Raw genomic sequence first — 20,177 nt, 5'->3', positions numbered from 1 at the left:
TCCCTCGCCTCCTCGTTATTCTCAACCTGAGATGGCTATCCTTGGCAACACCCTTTAATTGGTGCAATACAGATGTACCAGCGTGCCCAAGGCCATGCGTATAGCCTGGCAATTGAACTGTCTCTTGTCTACGCCCAAATGGCAGACTATTCCCTATGTGGGGCACTGGGCTCTTGTTCAAAAGTAGTGCCCTATGTAGGGAGTAGGGTGCCATTTGGGATGCAACCTGTCTTATCTCCAGTTTGATGCCTGAGGCGATCAAGGACAGACTATCTTGTCAGGTTTTACTATTGACTGACTACTTTCTGACAGGCCAATGCTTGCTGAACATAGGCCTTATACACTGCACTAACACATTCTCCTGAAAACACATTTACATTTTCACCATCTGCAGGAATATCCTTTTCATTTTGAAAATCAGTCACAGACCACTGTTAGGGTGTCCATTAAACAAAGCCCTTGGTGGCCTGAACCTTGCCCTGTGTGAGTTGGGTACATGTTTTGTTCTGGATATTTTATTGCCTTTGATTGTTGGTATGTGGAGGTCAATCAAACAACCTGGGGCTTCCTGGCTGTTAGGCCCCATACCTGGCCATTGACCATCCTCACAGGGCTGTGGACAAAGCCTGTGAAACATTTAGAATCCTGCCTGTGTTAACCACGGAATGATGTTAGTATGCCATTAGTGCCTCTAAATCACCACTGTGTGTGTGAATGTAGCCTGGGGTTTAAAACACCTTTAAGTGAGATTAGTGATGTTTTTTAAACCCCACTCCTCCAGTCAGTACATACGGTGTGCCTCTAGTACACCATAGGCAATTCAATGCTGGGCATTTCCATCAAAAAGGAACCATGACCACCAACGTGAAGTTCATAGGAGCATATCAAACTGGGCGTCAAATGAAAGCTAAGAATCTATATTTCAGGGAAATTAAGGTATATACATTTTTAAACCACTTTCCATAAAAAAACATGGAATAAGCAAATGCTTTGATTTCTGGATAAACAAATAGAAAAGGGATTGTATGAAACATCTACCAGGAAAAAAAAAACTCTTAAAAGCAGTGGCGATTTTAGCATGTACATTTTTGGGGGGTAAACTCAAAAAATGTTTTGGGGATACATACCAGCAAAGCCACTACACAACACAATAATTGCACTATATCGGTGGCAAACAGAGCCCACAACCTGACCTACATAAAGCTGTCCCAACAGCAGAGCTTTCTTTTCAGCGCCATGGATAGAAGCATTTCCGTCGCTACATCCGGCTATCAGCGGAGCGCTGTCTGGCAGTGAAACAGTTCATTCAGCCTTATTTAAAACATAAGGGTACAACAAACAGATAAGAGGAAATCCGTAATTTCGATAAAGACTAATGAGCAAGCTAGGAAGAACGTAGTTAATAATTTTCAGCACTTTTGAAATGTACAGCGACAGAATTCAGAAAATGGGCCGGTCTTAGTGTTCTCCCTGTACACCAAGTCAGAACCATAGAATAAATAAAGGGGGTTTTTCAGCAGACAATGAAAGCTCTTACAATATTCAATAATTACATTTCTCTAAAACTGGTTATAGGCTACATGTGCACTACCAAGTCAGAGCAGTAGTTGAAATTAAGAGGGGAAAATAAACCAAATTATTAGGGTGAGGCACATGGCTACTAAAAGTTTACTACACAACATACTCAGTATTACTTTCTTAGCTACAGTATACATATCTCCCTGGCATATTACATAATTTATGCAGTAGCATACAAAACATTTTTGGACTCACCTTGTTGTGCTGTACGCACTTGAACAGTAAGGTAGCGCGGCGGTCTTTCGTGGGCAAATTTTGTCAAACTTTGTCAAAGTCTGGCATTCTCTGCATGTATGGGTGCTTTCAAGACAACTGGGAACTCGGGGGGGGGGGGAGGTTGAATCATGATGACGTCAGTGATCTGAAGGTTGTAGCTCTAGAAAGAGGCCCGAGGTCCAGACTTACAATTCTGAGTTGGATGACCGTTCAAAACATATTTTCCTTGTCAGAGCTTGGCGGCAGAAATCATGCTGGCTTGACAGCATGGCCAATTTTGAATGTTTAACATTTTAAACTTGGAAAAGAGACCCTTAAACTCAGACTTGGGACCACACACCCAGTCAACTGAATAGCAGGCTAGTGATAGTTTTGCAATGCTTTGACGTCATTTTATCTGTGGCCAATGATCGTGAGAGCCTTCTTGGATGGGCACTTTCGCTGTGCCTCTCACTCTCCAGTTGATGTCACCTCTCCTGGATCTTACCAACACCTACCCATGTGCCCCCTCTTTCCATTTACTGTAACTATCCTCCTCACCCACTGAGCACCGGACACCCATGGACGTTGACATTTGGCAGTTGACATTAGGTCAGTCCGCCCTGGCGTTGATGTTAATGTCCACAGACGGACCGGACCCAATTATATACGTACTGTATGTTTCACAAGTTTGGATAATACAGTACAATAGTAAAGAATAGTACAGTATATTGTGCTGCACTGAACTCTGCTGTACTCCATTGTTAGGCACCGTCTCTATGATGTCCAAACTTGTGAAACATGAGGAGAATGACATTCATATCCATAATGACGCAGTACAGATCAGGGACCCATGATGTAATTCCGTTACCCTGTGTAAATCCACTTCACTCGCTGTAGTTCAATAATCAAAAGAGATGTATTTTTAACCTCAAGGTGCCATGTCATTCTTTCTGCAGACATCTTTTAATCTGGAGCAGATATATAAACAGAGTTTTTGGAAAACGTCATCGCATAACAACCTGAGAGGTTTTACCGTAATTGTCTGCAGTTCTCCAATAAATTTGTTTTTGTAAATTTCAGTGGAAATTAAAAATAGTTATTGTGCATAGTCTTGTATAGTTTGTTAAACTTCAAAATCAATGACTTGTTTGATATACATTTTAAAGTAAAAAAAGAAAACTGCAGTCAGTGTAATTCCGTTACCATGGAATTGTGCTGATTCCATTGTGAGGGGAAAAAATTGCTCGTGGTCAAAGGCTTTCATCACACCTGATTGGACAGAGATAGAGGCTGTCTTTACTATGATGTAACATCCTGGACAGGGACACACTGTCACATTGATGTCCTCCATTTTCACACCTCATTGACCAGGGACAGAGGGAGTGAAGTGTACTGGACTGGTGATGTTTGTGGACCAAATGAGATGGCCCTAGACACACTGGTTGATGATGTAACATCACTAAAAGCAGGCAAAAATTGCATGTGTTTTTCATAGGAGATGGAATCAATAAACTACGGTTGTAATGCGTTTTCAATGTGCGAAGGCTGGTGCGTGCCAGGGGATATGCAATAAATACATATTTTGTCAACTCAAATCTTTCTCACTGAGAATGATAACATACTGAAATGATAAAATGTTTTGCCCTCACTTCATTGCTAATGCTGTTACGTAACCTAGCGGTTAAGAACATTGGACCAATAACGGAAAGGTTGCTGGTTCAAATCCCCAAACTGACAAGGTGGAAAAATCTGCTGTCCTGCCCTTGAGCAAGGCAGTTAACTGCCAACAACTTTTCCCTGGGTGCTGATGTAGTAATTGATTAAGGCAGCCCCCTGCAACTTTGATTCAGAGGGGTTGGGTAAATGCAGAATGCATTCAGGTTGTGTGAATGAATGCATGGTACATCAGACGATTAGATCTCCAGCCTACCAATTACATTTAGGGTAAATTACTTATCTTGGTCAGACAGTGGGTCCGATCCATCTCATTATGGTTTCGGTTGAGTTGTATTGTGCAATAGTTGTATGGTAATGGTTACGATGCCACAACTGCTATTGAATCATCCCTCAGAGTTGCTTACACACTACATTCATGGGTGTCTACAGTGGATGATGGACAAAAAGGGGTGAAAACGGTCTTAGGGATGGTAGGTAAGTTTAAGTGAGAACAAGGTTGTGCATCACACACTGCCTGCATGGTTGTGTTGGTCCCGTGAGAAGACACTAAAGGATTTCATTATAATCTCCAAAATGTTTCCCTCAGCAGCAGCAATCTAAGTAGCTTTAACTGTCATGCCTGGCCTACTGCACTGTAGGTACAGACTGTACAGAACCTCAGTCATGCAGTAAATGGAGGTCTCTTATTTGGAAAATAATTATTACAGATTCCCTTATTGTTAACAGGGGATTGCGGTCACATCAAAGAAGCAATGGTCTGATGGTTCTTCCTCTTCCCACTTCTCTGTTGCAGTTTAATGTGTAATCTTCATTTCAAAGTGATGGGGGGGGGGTTAAGTCTCCACCCACTGTGCACCACCACACCATCCAAACTGCACTTTATAAGAATGAGACCAATCAAATGTGATCTTATTAACCAGTTGGATTTAGGGGGCGCTATTTTAATTTTTGGATGAAAAACGTTCCCGTTTTAAAACAAGATATTTTGTCACGAAAAGATGCTTGACTATGCATATTATTGACAGCTTTGGAAAGAAGACAGATGTTTCCAAAACTGAAAACATATCAGTTCTGTGGCACTCACAGACTGTTACAGGCGAAACCCAGATAAAAATCCAACCAGGAAGTGCCGCATTTTTTGAAACCGCCTCATGCCAATGACTCCTTATATGGCTGTGAATGAGCTTCCGTTTTCCACGTTTTCCCCAAGGTGTCTACAGCATTGTGGCGTCTTTTTAGGCATTTCCCTTGAAGAATGGCTGTAAGGGACCATATATGGCATGTGGTCACATGGTGTCTCACGCAGAAAACCTTGCGTAAAATACTGAGGTAGCCATTTTTCAAAATCGCTTCTTATGAGAAACCAACTGCCTTGACGGATATATTAATTATATTATGTTAATAACACCTTGAGCATCCTAAACAACGTTTGCCGTGTTTGTCGATATTATGTAGCTAATTTTGAAAAAAGTTTGCCGTTATAGTTGTAGCACCTTTTGGTCAATTTCTCAGCCAAGCATGGTGAAGAAACGGGAGCTTTTTCACCTACAAAAATAATCTTTTTGGAAAAAAGGAACATTTGCTATCTAACTGAGAGTCTGAGTGAAAGCATCCGAAGTTCTTCAAAGGTAAATTATTTAATTTGGTTGCTTTTCTTATTTTCGTGAAAATGTTGCCTGCAGAGCCTAGCATAGCATTATGCCATGATAAACTTACACAAATGCTTGTCTAGCGTTGGCTGTAACGCATATTTTGAACATCTGAGATGACAGTGTTGTTAACAAAAGGCTAAGTTTGTGTTTGAATATATTGATTTCATTTGCGATTTTCATGAATAGGAAAAGTTTAGGGGTATTTATGTCCGTTGCGTTATGCGTTTGAGGCTATGATTACGCTCCCGGATACAGGTTTGCTTATCGCAACTGGTTTTAAATGGGTCTTGCCTCTCCATACCAGAGACATACACCAAGTATTCCAAACATTAGGAACACCTTCCTAATATTGACTTGCGCACCCCTCAGAACAGCCTCAATTAATTTGGGTACGGACTCTACAATGTATTGAAGGCATTCCACAGGGATGCTGGCCCATGTTGACTCCAATGCTTCCCCACAGTTGTGTCAAGTTGGCTGGATGTCCTTTGGGTGGTGGACCAGTCTTGAGACACATGGGGAAACTGCGGCGCATGAAAGACACAGCAGCGTTGCTGTTCTGGCGGGTAGGAACGTTGGGCCAGTAACCGGTTGGTGGATGGAATCCCTGAGCTGATAAGGTAAAAATCTGTTGTTCCTGAGCAAGGCAGTTAACCCACTGTTCCCCGATGATGTGGATGTTGATTAATGCAGCCCCCCGCACCGCTCTGATTCAGATGGGTTGGGTTAAATGTGGAAGACATTTAAGTTGAACTGACTTGGTATCCCCCTTTCTTGACACAAACCATGGCGCCTGGTTCCTACTACTCAGGCTCCTGAGTGGTGCAGCAGCCTAAGGCACTGCGTCTCAGTGCAGTGGCGTCACTGCAGACACCTTGGTTAGAACCCAGGCTGTATCACAACCGGCCATGATTGGGAGTCCCATAGGGTGGCGCACAATTGGCCCAGCGTCGTCTGGGTTTGGCCGGTGTAGGCAGTCAGTGTAAACAAGAATTTGTTCTTAACTGACTTGCCTAGTTAAAAGGTTAAATAAAAAATACCATACCCGTTCAAAGGCACTTTCATGTTGCGTCTTGCCCATTCACCCTCTGAATTGCCACAAGGCGTAAAAATAATTATTTAACCTGTCTCCTACCCTTTATCTACACTGACTGAAGTGGATTTAACAAGTGACATCAATAGGGATCATAGCTGTCACCTGGATTCACCTGGTCAGTGTGTCATGGAAAGAGCAAGTGTTCTTAATGTTTTGTACACTAAGTGAATCTACTACTTACATTTGACCGGTCTCAGGTCCGTTGTGCCCCACCTAGTCAGGCCCATTTTAATTGGCAACCCTCCTAGACATGAGCATATTCCCACTTAATTCTATACAGTGCACATACATACTAGAGGTCGACCGATTAATCGGAATGGCCGATTTCAAGTTTTCATAACAATTGGAAATCTGTATTTTTGGACGCCGGTTTTGCCGATTATTATTTTTATTTATTTTACAATTTTATTTAACTAGGCAAGTCAGTTAAGAACACATTCTTATTTTCAATGACGGCCTAGGAACAGTGGGTTAACTGCCTTGTTCAGGGGCAGAACGACAGATTTTTACCTTGTCAGCTCAGGGATTCAATCTTGCAACCTTAAGGTTAACTAGTCCAACGCTCTAACCACCTGCCTCACGAGGAGCCCGCCTGTTACGCGAATGCAGTAAGAAGCCAAGGTAAGTTGCTAGCTAGCATTTAACTTAATCATAATCACTAGTTATAACTAGTTTAGCGTGTCCTGCGTTGAATATAATCGATGCGGTGCGCATTCACGAAAAAGGACTGTCGTTGCTCCAACGTGTACCTAACCATAAACATCAATGCCTTTCTTAAAATCAATACACGAAGTATATACATTTAAACCTGCATATTTAGCTAAAAGAAAGGTCAGCAGGCAATATTAACCAGGTGAAATCGTGTCAATTCTCTTGCGTTCATTGCATGCAGTCAGGGTATATGCAACAGTTTGGGCCGGCTGGCTCATTGTGAACTAATTTGCCAGAATTTTACGTAATTATGACATAACATTGAAGGTTGTGCAATGTAACAGGAATATTTAGACTAATGGATGCCACCCCTTAGATGAAATACAGAACGGTTCTGTATTTCACTGAAAGAACAAACATCTTGTTTTTGAGATGATAGGTCATTAATATGGTCGACTCCAGAAACTAAGGCTCGTATTTCTATCAACTCCTGAGCTTAGGCTGGTGTAACCGATGTGAAATGGCTAGCTAGTTAGCGGGGTGCGCGCTAATAGCGTTTCAAACGTCACTCGCTCTGAGACTTGGAGTAGTTGTTCCCCTTGTTCTGCATGGTAACACTGCTTCGAGGGTGGCTGTTGTCGTTGTGTTCCTGGTTCAAGCCCAGGGAGGAGGAGAAAGCTATACTGTTACACTGGCAAGACTGAAGTGCCTATAAGAACATCCAATAGTCAAAGGTATATGAAATACAAATAGTAGAGAGAAAGTCCTATAATTCCTACAAATCTAAAAGTTCTTAGATTGGAATATTGTATACTCATGTTAAAAGGAACCACCAGCTTTCAAATGTTCTCATGTTCTGAGCAAGGAACTTAAACGTTAGCATTCTTACATGGCACATATTGCACTTTTACTTTCTCCAACACTGTTTTTGCATTATTTAAACGTTTCATTATTTATTTCAGGCTAAATTGATTTTATTGATGTATTATATTAAGTTAAAATAAGTGTTAATTCAGTATTGTTGTAATTGTTATTATAACAAATACATTTTGAAAATCGCCCAATTAAATCGGTATCGGCTTTTGTCCTCCAATAATCGTTATCGGCGTTGAAAAATCATAGTCGATCGACCTCTAAACACATACGGGTTTCTGTCAGGAGAATTTATCACCAGACAAGTGACTGGGAAGATTTTTATTTATCTGACATTTGAGAAATTTACCGTTCATCATTGGGTCCGTAACCCATTAGGGTGTCCATCCACGCAGCCAGCGCCATCAAACTATGGATATTGGCCAAATGAGACATTTACATGTCCTTAAAAACAGCCTATAACAAATTACAAAAACACTATTACTTGTTTTTCAATGTGCAAAACTTTATAGCGTAATCTTTTACTTTCCGAAATCAATAATTGTCCGCCTCACGGTTCAACTGTTAGGGATTTGAGCCATAGGCATCCACCGTATGATATTAATATGGGGAAAAAAATGTTTTAAAGAAGCTTAGGCCTAGCCCCAGGAGAGATCAATGTATGCCGGCGGCATTCTACGACACCAACAAGCACTTATGTATCCTTGTCAGACTGGGAAACCCTGCTCAGTAGCCCAACTCTGTCCTCAGGACCCCAAGGGGTGCATGTTTTTGTCCTAGCACTACACAGATGATTCAAATTCTGAACTCATCATCAAGCTTTGATAATTTAAATCAGCTGTGTAGTGTTAGTGCAAAAATGTGCACCCCTTGGGGTCCAGAGGACAGAGTTTGGGAAACACTGGGCTACAGTGTCTGCTATACAGATACACACAGGAGGCTAATTCGCAATTCTATCCGAAAAAATTTTAAGTAAAAGAAGCATTATATAGTTAGATTATAGGAGTAACTCTGGTAGGCCTAAAACATTGTTTTTCACCTCAAGTTCAACTGTCAGAGTTAATGGGAGCACTGGTGCGCACTACCTTCATATCATAGGCCTGCAGTAAAATAGGTTAATAGCCACACCTTTACAAAAGTTTCTGAACTTCAATAGGGTAATATCAATAGTCAGTCAAGCCATTGATTAGAAGGAAAATATGAGCAGGACATTATAGCTGCAAACACAACGTTACAATTGGAACTTAAACACCCCCCCCCCCCCCCAAAACATATGGATGTATAAGCAAACTAAATACAGAGCACACGATTAAAAAGACAGGTTGAACTTAATTTATCCAATGAAAAATGTCTCAACAGAATGAAACAAAGCACATTTTGCATATTTAAAGAACTGATTTAGATTAATACATTGGCCTACAATAAGGATATACAAGAATAAAACAAATTAAATACTACAAAAAATTATAATTGCATCCTACCTGCACAAGGCAATTTTTGTGGTGTTAAAAAATATTCTGCTTATGTCCTCTATTATGTAAATGTAGAATTGCATTTATATGCATAATATATATGCATATATAATATGCTTTTATAAAAAGGCTATCCCACCCCAAGACCATGCAAAAAAAAAAAAATTGTCCCTGTGTGTGGAAATCCCAAACATGTGTCTGCACAACTGTATGCCAGTAGGCAAAAATAATAATTAATTTTTAAAAAGCATCCCCACCCCACAAACTCAAAACATATTTTAGCAGCTATGACTGGGACTAACTGCAATTGGCTAACTGAAGAATGTTTCTGAAAGTCTGGAAAAGGGCGTCTTTTAAAAATGTGTCACCAAAACACTCAGAGGCGTGCACAGGTAATTGTTTCCAGAAGTTCCAGATTTGGTCATTTGGGGTATCCAGTTGAGGTTGGGAGCCGCCTGTTGTGTAGCACCTTCCACATTCTGACTAGATGACATAAGAGCGCTAACACAAACTCACTAGAACTTAATAGCTATAAATTGATAAGACATAAAAGGTATGTGCAGCACAGAAGGCATGCGCAACACTTGAGCAGCCTAGATGGGCAGTTGCACAAGCTCCTTCAGTTGACAAATCACTATTATTTTTTGTTAGTCTAGAAGGCCTAATCTTCCAGAAGGTCTCATGCTCAAACAAATGCATTGAGATAGATTGTTGAGCTGCTTAACTTGTGCAAACACCAATTGCATGACATCCCACTCATCTTATTTAGTTAACATTACACAGTCATCAGCATGTTAAAATGAATGAAATATAAAAGACAGGATGAGGAGTAGCTTGGAAGACAGAGGCTTTTAAACTCGAAGCTTTCTTTAGGAAAGCAGCAGCGGTGGTGGTTCTGGTGAAAAGAAACGGCATGGGTTCATGAAATAAGCAGGCCTTGTATTTTGTTTAATTCTGCAAAATACATGGGCTACACAGTACACTACAGTAACCTTCATGAAATTGGAGAAAGTATTAGGCTACATGCCTTTCACGCAATGTAGCCTTTTTAATGACAATTAATGCAATATGTATTTGATTCAGTAATGAGCTGAAAGTAGATGCCAGTAGATGTTTGAAGGGTCATTCCATTTGATTTCAAATCACTTTTTGACCACACACAGACCTTTTGATTTGAGTGCAACTTTCCATACATACATTGCATACCCCACTATAACATGAGACATTCATGTACATCTTAAAATCACTGGAAAATATGAATAGTTGAGTTTGATATGATTTAAAAGCTTACCAACAGTGTTGTGAAATTATTTTAGAATTCTCTTTTTTTTAAATGGTAGCATGTTGGCATGTTTTTAACCATTAAATGGGTACTGCGAGATTAAGATTTAGTATTTTGTCTACTTACTCAGAGTCAGACAAACTCATGGGTACAATTTTTATGTCTCTGCGTGGAGTTTGGAGATGATGAAAGTTAACATATTAGCACAATTGCAGGAAGCTATGTGGTTGGTCATTTAGTCTTACAAAGCTATACATAGTAGTCAATATTTTATACATTTGTTAAAGTTACAGAGTGACAATCATAAGAAACAAGATTGTATCCACTTCCTCATTCTTTCCCGGAATCCGCATAGAGATCACAACATTGTATCTGTCCCATTATGGCGTCTGAGTTCACGTGCAGCGCCATTGAGTAGCATGCAACGTTGCGATCTCTATGCAACAACAAGGAAAGAATGAAGAAGTGGACAGAATATCGTTTCTTATGATTATCAGTAACATTAATAACGAATGCATAAAATAGCGATGACTTTGTATTTGTTTACTTACAAGTCTAAATGCATTTGTTAATGAAATGATAAGTATTAGTATTTTTGTCTGCAAGGTATCTTCCGTTACGTGTCGGACCCCAGGAAGACTAGCTGTCGCCATTGGCGTTGGCTAATGGCGATCCTAATAATAACACAAATAATCATAAAATCATATGTATAGCGTTGTAAGACTATAAATTACCAAATAAAATGTTAATTAGTCACATATGCCAAATACAACAGGTGTAGACCTGAAATGCTTACTTACAAGCCCTTAACCAACAATACAGTTCAAGAAATAGAGTTTAGAAAATATTTACTAAATAAACAAAAGTACAAATAAAAAAATAAAAATAACACAATACCGAGTCAATGTGCAGGGGTATAGGTTACTCGAGATAATTTGCATATGTATGTAGGGGTAAATAGACTATGCATAGATGAGTAGCAGTGTAAAAACAATGTAAATAGTCCAGGTGGCCATTTGATTAATTGTTTAGCAGTCTTATGGCTTGGGGGTAGAGGCTGTTAAGGAGCCTTTTGGCCCTAGACTTTGCCCTCCGGTACCGCTTGTCGTTCAGTAGCAAAAAGAACAGTCTGACTTGGGTGACTGAATCAACCACGCAGCTTTAGTGTTGTTAGAAAGTCAATTTCTCTGCTTTTAAGAGGCGCTGGCTACTGTACCGGCAGATTTCTAGCAATTGTGCTAAGCTAACGATATAACTTCAATCATCACTAAACTGCAAGCAGACACATAAAAATGGTATCCATGAGTTTCTGACTCTGGGTAAGTAGAAAAAGTGATAATTGATGTTAAACAAAATCTCGCAGTATCTGAAAACACATAATCGCCGATTTTTCCTTCTTCAATTTCCACTTATATTGTAGCGAAGACCTTAATTTATATAATCTGAGGTGTTTGTGTTATGCCCAACATCAGTTGAGAAAAAATAATTCTCTTGAATACAGGATGGATTTAATTTCAATTATAGAAATATAATTCATATAATGGACCTATCCTTTCAAACCATTGCAATTTAACTGGCACAATTTAAAATGTACATTTTTACTTCCAATTTACTTTCACAAAGGCGGGCACTGGTCCACCTGCCATCAAATGTCAACTTAAAATGTGAATGTCTGTTCCATTATCTATATTTCTATGATTTCAACAGGATTCTATCGAATATTGACAGTAGAATGTATAAGAACTGATATTCCCATTCAAGTCAACCTGATGTGGACCTCCAACCATATGTGATACCATCTGAAAGTTGAAATTGCCACCCTGTATTCAAGAGTATGCTGTGTCAACTGATGGTGGGCACAACCCAAACAACTCAGATTATGTCTAAACTACATGTGATTTTTTTTTTAACAATCCAAGTATACTAGTTTAGACAGGCTATTTTAAGTTAAAGAAAACAAAATAGTTTGACAACCCTGTTAGCTTTTAAATGATCAAACGACACCGTTTATTTTTTCCAATGATTAATTGAATTTCTCATGGTATGGTGGGGTATGCAAAATGGGTCAACTTTGAGTGTCTATCTCCTGAATGTCTTGGCATTCAGGTCCAAAATGTCACTGACCATTTCTACCTTCGGCAAATATATATGGAAAGTTTCGTTCAAACCAAAAGGGGTGGGGTCAGAAAGTGATTGAAATCAAATGGAACGACCCTGAAGGAAGTTGCAACATTGTAGCCTAAACACTCATTCATATCGTATGTAAAAATGAATGGCTACATACTGACTGGTTACATTTTGTAGCCAAAGACCTCACTACATGAATGTAGATGTGACAATGTATCGCATCGTTTTCTGTGAATTGCCTACCTATTCACCGAATATAACAGTCGCAACCAAATAACAAGATTAACCTATTCAACGTAGATATGGCAATTGACAACAGATGTGAATTCCAATGGCTGGTATACAAATAAGCGACTGTTTTTACTTGCCCTGTGCTAAATCAAATAGCCACATAGCCTAACAATCACTTGAGAGCTAATGTGTATTCCATGCAGCAGCGCACCGGGCAAACATAGGCAGAAATTATTCTTGCAAATAGCCCTAAACCGGGTCAAATGTATTTTTTTCTGAATGGTTCAAGAAAGGGCAGTAAGGACGGCGCATAAAATAGAATTAGCGAAGGTTATCAGTGCGGCTTACCGTCAATGGCTCTGGCTGGAACGATTACCTCCAAACTGTGCAAAAATCCCAAGAAAAACAACCCAACCGCCAGCGTGTTCGCTGTGGCGCGAAACATTGTTTCATAAAAGAGATAAAAACAAGATAGACGAAATAAAACTCATCCACCACCGCTTTTTGGTCCTGTCAAGCGAGAGTTCGCAGTCAGCCTGCGAAATGTTTCCGTGGCTGAGCGATGCTCTGTCGATGCGCAACGGAGCTGCAAGGGCTTTGTGCTCGCAACGAGAATAAAAACTGTGTACTCTATCAGAGCTAAAGCCAAGGCTTCTCCAGCCCCGGGAATGCTACGGGTTCCTTTGATGCATGGATACCATGTAGCTGGAATTATCTGTTAGCTAGCCTTTCTGGGTTGCAGCACACGCATGCAGAAATGAAGAAGAAACCGGAGAGACGGCGCCTATGATGTGCCCAAACCATACAGGGGTGTCTTTTTCTTTGTTCTCCGTGACAGCCGGCGACACAGTTCTGACAACCACAGCAGAAAATAAAAAAAGTAATAGCAATTTCTCTCCCCAACCGCACCACCTCTGTTGCTGGTGGTAACGCAGATTGAGTCGGTATTGAGCCTCATCCCCTTAAATCAGCGGGCTGATGTGTGTGACGTCACCAACACCAATGGCTGGCCACATTTCTGTCCACCGAGCATCCTGCGCGCCAGGCGACGATTGGGCAAATTATTTTCGGTGACAAGCTCCACGAATCAAACCAGAGCGCGAAGAGTGTATGTTGATAATAGTGCTACCCATTTTCAGTTGTCTTAGATGGATATGATTATTTTTCTTTCAAATGCTAGTGGCGTCGTCATCTCCTCATCCAAAACATGTTTCGAATGCCAAATTTGTTCACAGAATCTGCTGAAATATTGATATTTGCACATGTGTCGTACAGGATAAGCTAGCTAGAAAGGCCTACAGTGGCAGCCTAGATTGTGCGAAAGCGGACAAATAAATGTATGAAAAAACATTACATAATTTTGTTATATTTATGTCTGGGTAAAGGTGCATACTTCAGAATTGTTAGCATAATCCTATATCTAGAGACAATTTATTTGCAAAGTTTCAGGACTATTTTGTCCTGGGATGGGGGTGAAACATCCCATAGCAAATCAAAATGATGAATAAAGAAAACGAAGTGTGGAAGGTGTTGAAAAGCTCACATTATATCTTTGTGGGTAGCCTAGTGGTTAGAGCATTAGACTAGTAAGCAAAAGGTTGCAAGTTCAAATCCCAGAGCTGACAAGGTACAAAATTTGTCGTTCTGCCCCTGAACAGGCAGTTAACCCACTGTTCCTAGGCCTTCATTGAAAATAAGAAATTGTTCTTAACTGACTTGCCTGGTAAAATAAAACACTTTATGTAGGAGAGACTGTGCTTGATGGTATTTCTCAGGAGTATATTTTACAATACCATTTTCATTATTAGGAGAAAGACCAAGGTGTTGGGTAATATCTTATTCCAACATGTAGTTAAACACCATTAAACACACTGTCGACTTGTGACAACCAGCCCCATCACTGGGTTGTCACATAGTATGGGGTTGGTTGTCACAGTGTTTGCCATTTGTTTTTCAGCAACAATTTAACTAATTTACAAAGTTTGGGAAAAAATAAATGTAACAATTTAACTAATTTACAAAGTTTGGGAAAAAGTAAGCCTTTATTTGAGGAAAAATAAATGTAACATAGTTAGATGATTTTACATTGTAGTTCTTACTCCACTCAAATCATCATGTTAATGCTTAATAAAACAAACAACAGTAACCATCTGATATTTGGATGAAAATAAAATATTTCGATAAAGTAAAAAAAGTAAAGTTAACACTTTTTGTTGAAAACAAAGAACGCTCTTTCAAACAGGAATAGGTATGTTTGTGTGTGCCTGTGTGTTTGTGTGCGTATGTCTGTCTGTGCATCTGTGTGTGTGTGTATGCGTGTGTGTCAGTTTTGACAAGCAGGTCGGACTGGACCAAATCTGAACCAATCATAGAAGTCTAAGTTTCACAAGTTTGTAAAGCACAGCATACAGCATACAGTACAGAAAGAAAAGAAAAGTATAGTATAGTTCAGTACAGTACAGTAGAGCAAAGTAGGATACAGTACAGTAAATTAGAGTATAGTTCTGTATAGTAGAGTACAGCACAGTAGGGTAGAGTACTGTATTGTATCCTACTATACTCTACTGAATTAAACTCAACTGTAATCTACTGTACTCTGATATACTGTACGCAACTGAATTAAACTGTACTCTGTTGAAATAAACTCTGTACTGTCCACACTTGTGTTACATAGATGGGTCGTTCCATCAGTTTGGTACCTTTTGAGAAGTCTAACTTAGTCATAAATTTTTTTAAACCTAATTTTAACCCCCCAAAAATTACTAAGTGTCTATTAAGTGCCAAATAAAGTAACAGAGTTGACCGTAACAGGGTTGACAATTTAATCTTAAATCAGCTATAAATACCCTTGTTGTGTGCAATAGTGAGCGACAATTGAATGCAAGCTTCACCAAAAAGTATAAATTGTTTAAACATTTTTATCTATGAGTAACAGAGTTGACGTGTTATGGTCGACCGGCTCAGTTTTACACCACAAAAGAACAAGAAAATTGCCAAAAAGAGTACAACCAGCTCACCTGCTTTTGCACAATGTTTTGATTATTAGATGTTAAATGTTTCATTTTCACCATATTAAAACAAGAGTTCAGTTCAAGATACAGGGTTGACCTTCAAGTGAGGGACTGACATCAATATATCACTAATCACATAAAATAAATATGAATCTTCTGAAATTACTTTTTCAAAGCAAAAAAATAACTAAGGTTTTACAGTGATGGTGATAACTTGAAGAAATATGGGGCTTAAGTGGGTTAAAATCTTCATAGAAGTCACAGAGGGTGCATGGAGGGACATTAATAATCAGATTGACTGAATTATCCATGTGGTCTATATTAAATGGCACTTTATTTAATATAACAGGCTTTTAAAATACAATGTTGTGGCACAATTTCAACTTGAAATATGAAAGGGACGCAAAAGGCACTCATTTTGTGTAATGACCTAGATGTCATTTGAATACATTTAAATCATGACTGTACTGTGTTTTGTTTTTGTCTGACACAAGTAAATAATGACAAACATCTCACTAAGCATTTGACTTCAGGTGATGTCTTTTGGTATTTTTTTGGTGCAGTCCGGACCGAGCTGGATTTAGCCCAAAAATAGATGTCTCTAATTGGTTCAGATTTGGTCCGGTCCGGGACGGCCTTGAGCACAGCAGAGTACAGTACACAGTACAGTTAAGAAGTGTATAGTACAGTAAAATACAGTAGAGCACACTAGAGTACAGTAAAGTAAAGAAAAGTAAAGTGTTCTGTATTGTGCCCTACTGTACACTACTGTACTGAATTAAACTACTGTACTCTACTGTACTGTTCTCTACTGAATAAATCCATACTGTCCTGTACCATACTGTGCTGTACTCTTCTGTGTTCTACTGTGCTCTACTGTGCTACTGTGATGTTCAAACTTGTGAAACATAGCCTAGACGTCTATGATTTGTTTAGATTTGGATCTGGTCCGCACCGGACAAATTTGGACTTGTTTGGGGGCAGCGCTTATTAGAATAATACCCAGCGTGCTTTGAAAGTGTTTGTTTTTACATTTACATTTTGGTCATTCAGCAGAAGCTCTTATCCAGAGTGACTTACAGTCTGTGCATTCAACTAAGGTAGATAAACAACATATCACAATCATAGCAAGAAAAAAATATCTGTAGCCGTTAGAATGTTATTGTAGTTGAAGTGTTGTGTCGGTTTATTCCATGTGTTTGACTGCTATGAACACCATAACTTCCAGTTGTAAAACTCTTGGAAAAGCTAACATAAATGCATATGATAGATGGGAGCAATAATAAATGTTTTGTTGCAATCTTCAGTTGGCTCCTCTTTCCAATTAAGAGGTGTGATTTCACGCCTGCTCGTCAAACATATGACTTGGCAGTTGGTCCCCCTTTGCTACTGTAACATCCTCCACTCTTCTGGGTAGGCTTTCCCCTAGATGTTGGAACATTGCTGTGGGGACTTGCTTCCATTCAACCACAAGTGCATTAGTGAGGTCAGGCAGTGAGGGGTGATTAGGCCTGGCTCGCAGTCGGTGTTCCAATTCATCCAAAAGATGTTCGATGGGTTTGAGGAAAGGGAAATACCTAGTTAGTTGTCCAACTGAATGTATTCAACTGAAATGTGTCTTCTGCATTTAACCCAACCCCTCTGAATCAGAGAGGTGCGGGGGGCTGCCTTAATTCGACATCCACATCTTTGGCACCCGGGAAACAGTGGGTTAACTGCCTTGCTCAGGGGCAGAATGACAGATTTTTACCTTGTCAGCTCGGGGATTCCCTCCAGCAACTTTCAGTTACTGGCCCAACGCTCTAACCACTAGGCTACCAGCCGCCTGCGCAGGGCTCTGTGCAGGCCATTTAAGTTATTCCACACCGATCTCGACAAATAATTTCTACATGGACCTCACTTTTTGCACGGGGGCATTGTCATGCTGAAACAGGAAAGGGCCTTCTCCAAACTGTTGCCACAAAGTTGGAAGCACAGAATCATCTAGAATGTCATTGTATGCTGTAGCGTTAATATTTCCCTTCACTGGAACTAAGGGGCTTAGCCCGATCCATGAAAACAGCCCCAGACCATTAATCTTCCATCAAAATTTACAGTTGGCACTATGCATTGGGGCAGGTAGCGTTTTCCATGCATCCTCCAAACCCCGATTTGTCTGATGGTGAAGCGTGATTCATCACTCCAGAGAATGCGTTTTCACTGCTCCAGAGTCCAATGGCAGCGAGCTTTACATCACTCCAGCCAACGGTTGGCATTGTGCATGCTGATCTTAGTCTTGTGTGCGGCTGCTCGGCCATGGAACCCCATTCCTTGAAGCTCCCGACGAACAGTTCTTGTGCTGGCAGTTTGGAACTCGGTTGTGAGTGTTCCAACCGAGGACGGACGATTTTTACGATCTTCTTTCTTCAGACTTGGAGGTCCTTTCTGTGAGCTTGTTTGACCTATCACTTTGCGGCTGAGCCGTTCCTCCTCTTAGACATTTTCACTTCACAATAACAGCACTTACAGTTGACCAGAGCAGCTTTAGCAGGGCAGAAATTTGACGAACTGACTTGTTGAAAAAGTGTCATCCTATGACGGTGCCATGTTGAAAGTCACTGAGATCTGCAGTAAGGCCATTCTACTGCCAATGTTTGTCTATGGAGATTGCATGGCTGTGAGTTCGATTTTATACATCTGTCAGCAATGGGTGTGGCTGAAGTAGCCGAATCCACTAATGTAAAGGGGTGTCCATATACTTTCTTATGTGGTGTATAATGTTTACTTAATTTAATGTATAGGACATCTGGTCGTAGAATCAATTACCAAGAAATATGGATTTTCAATGTCTGTAAATAGGGTTAAAATAACTTATTTGCAACTTTCATTCATCACCTAAAATGCACCCGATTTCAACTTCTGAAAAATTTATTTTCGGAATGATGTCTTCTATCCTTTCATTCAGCTCCTGAAATGCATGTGATGTCAATGTCTGGTTAAAATACGTATTTTCCACGTAATATTGCTTACTGGGATGTGCTGCTGCTCAGATTGAGAAATAATGTCACCCGAGCCAAAAAAATTATCATCCATGGAAAGTTCTGAAGTGGTCTGACTGCCAAAGAGGCCACTTAGTGAAAACCTCTGGGTGTAATTATTACAACTCCCTACAGATTGGAAATGCTTACCCTGCGTTGCACTTGAAACCAATCAGGATGGTTGTGAAACAAGACGAAGGAACAACAACAAAAGTCAAGCCATTTGAAATAGGTTGAAGTTACTATTGCATTAGATTTCTCAAGGGACTGGGAGAGACCTTTGAATACGATTTTTGGTCAGCATCAATCATTAAAACATGTTATGCTATTCTAACAAAGTTGATAATGCACTTCACAACCATAATGACTCTACAGCTTATCTCTGCTTAGCTGGGTCATTAATCTACTATTTTATCAAACCGGGTATGTTTAAAACGTCTTAGGGCTAGGCCCCTTTTTTTCCAATTTCCGCCTGAATGACATGCACAAAGTAAAATGCCTGTTGCTACTGCCCTGAAGCCAGGATATGCATATAATTGGTATCATTGGAAAGAAAACACTTTGAAGTTTGTGGAAATGTTAAAATAATGTAGGAGAATATAACACAATAGATATGGTAGAAGAAAATCAGAAGAAAAACTAAACAGAATCTTTTTTTGGAGAGACATCTTCTTAGAAGGGCAAGTAAAAGGTCATATTGAAAATTATCTCCCTGGGTGCAATTCCTATGGCTTCCACAGGGTGTCAGCAGTCTATGTTCAAGATTTCAGGCTTGTAACTTCAAAAACGAATAGGAAATATCAGTTTTAGTACAGGGACACAGTCTTGGAAATTCGTGTTTGAGCGGGCCATGAAAACAGGACGCAGCTGCTAAAATTGGCTTCCTATCGAACACACTTCTTTACGTAAGAAATATTATCGTGTGATTACATTTTAGGGTATCTGAGGAGTAAATGGAAACGTATTTTGACTTTTTGAAACAAAGTTTAGGGGTAGATTTTTGGATTCTTTTCTCTGCATGTTGAACAAGTGGATTACTCAAATCGATGGCTTTTTGGGAACAGAGTTTTTGGGATATAAAGAAGGATTTTAACTAACAAAATAACACTAAATGTTATAGCTGGGTGTCACGTTCTGACCTTAGTTCCTTTGTTATGTCTTTTGTTTTAGTATGGTCAGGGCGTGAGTTGGGTGGGTTTTAAATGTTAGTTTGTCTATGATTTTCTATTTCTGTGTTTGGCCTGGTATGGTTCTCAATCAGAGGCAGCTGTCAATCGTTGTCCCTGATTGAAAACCATATTTCGGTAGCATG

At 39.8% G+C, this 20,177-nt stretch overlaps 1 protein-coding gene across 4 annotated transcripts in view; it reads right to left on the bottom strand.

The window, feature by feature from the left end:
* The window catches only part of LOC135539899 (low-density lipoprotein receptor-related protein 1-like), a 191,066-nt gene extending 177,284 nt beyond the window's left edge, over nt 1-13,782 (bottom strand). For all 4 annotated transcript variants that reach the window (XM_064966133.1, XM_064966135.1, XM_064966134.1 and 1 more), the window contains exon 1: nt 13,186-13,782. In XM_064966133.1, coding sequence (XP_064822205.1) covers nt 13,186-13,282 — 97 coding nt within the window. In that variant the 5' untranslated portion in view covers nt 13,283-13,782. The remainder of the gene's footprint in view (nt 1-13,185) is intronic.
* Between the last annotated feature and the right edge of the window lie 6,395 nt (nt 13,783-20,177).

This window comes from Oncorhynchus masou, chromosome 5, assembly GCF_036934945.1.
Source record: "Oncorhynchus masou masou isolate Uvic2021 chromosome 5, UVic_Omas_1.1, whole genome shotgun sequence".
NCBI lineage: Eukaryota > Metazoa > Chordata > Actinopteri > Salmoniformes > Salmonidae > Oncorhynchus > Oncorhynchus masou.
This window is presented reverse-complemented; position numbering and strand designations above follow the sequence as displayed.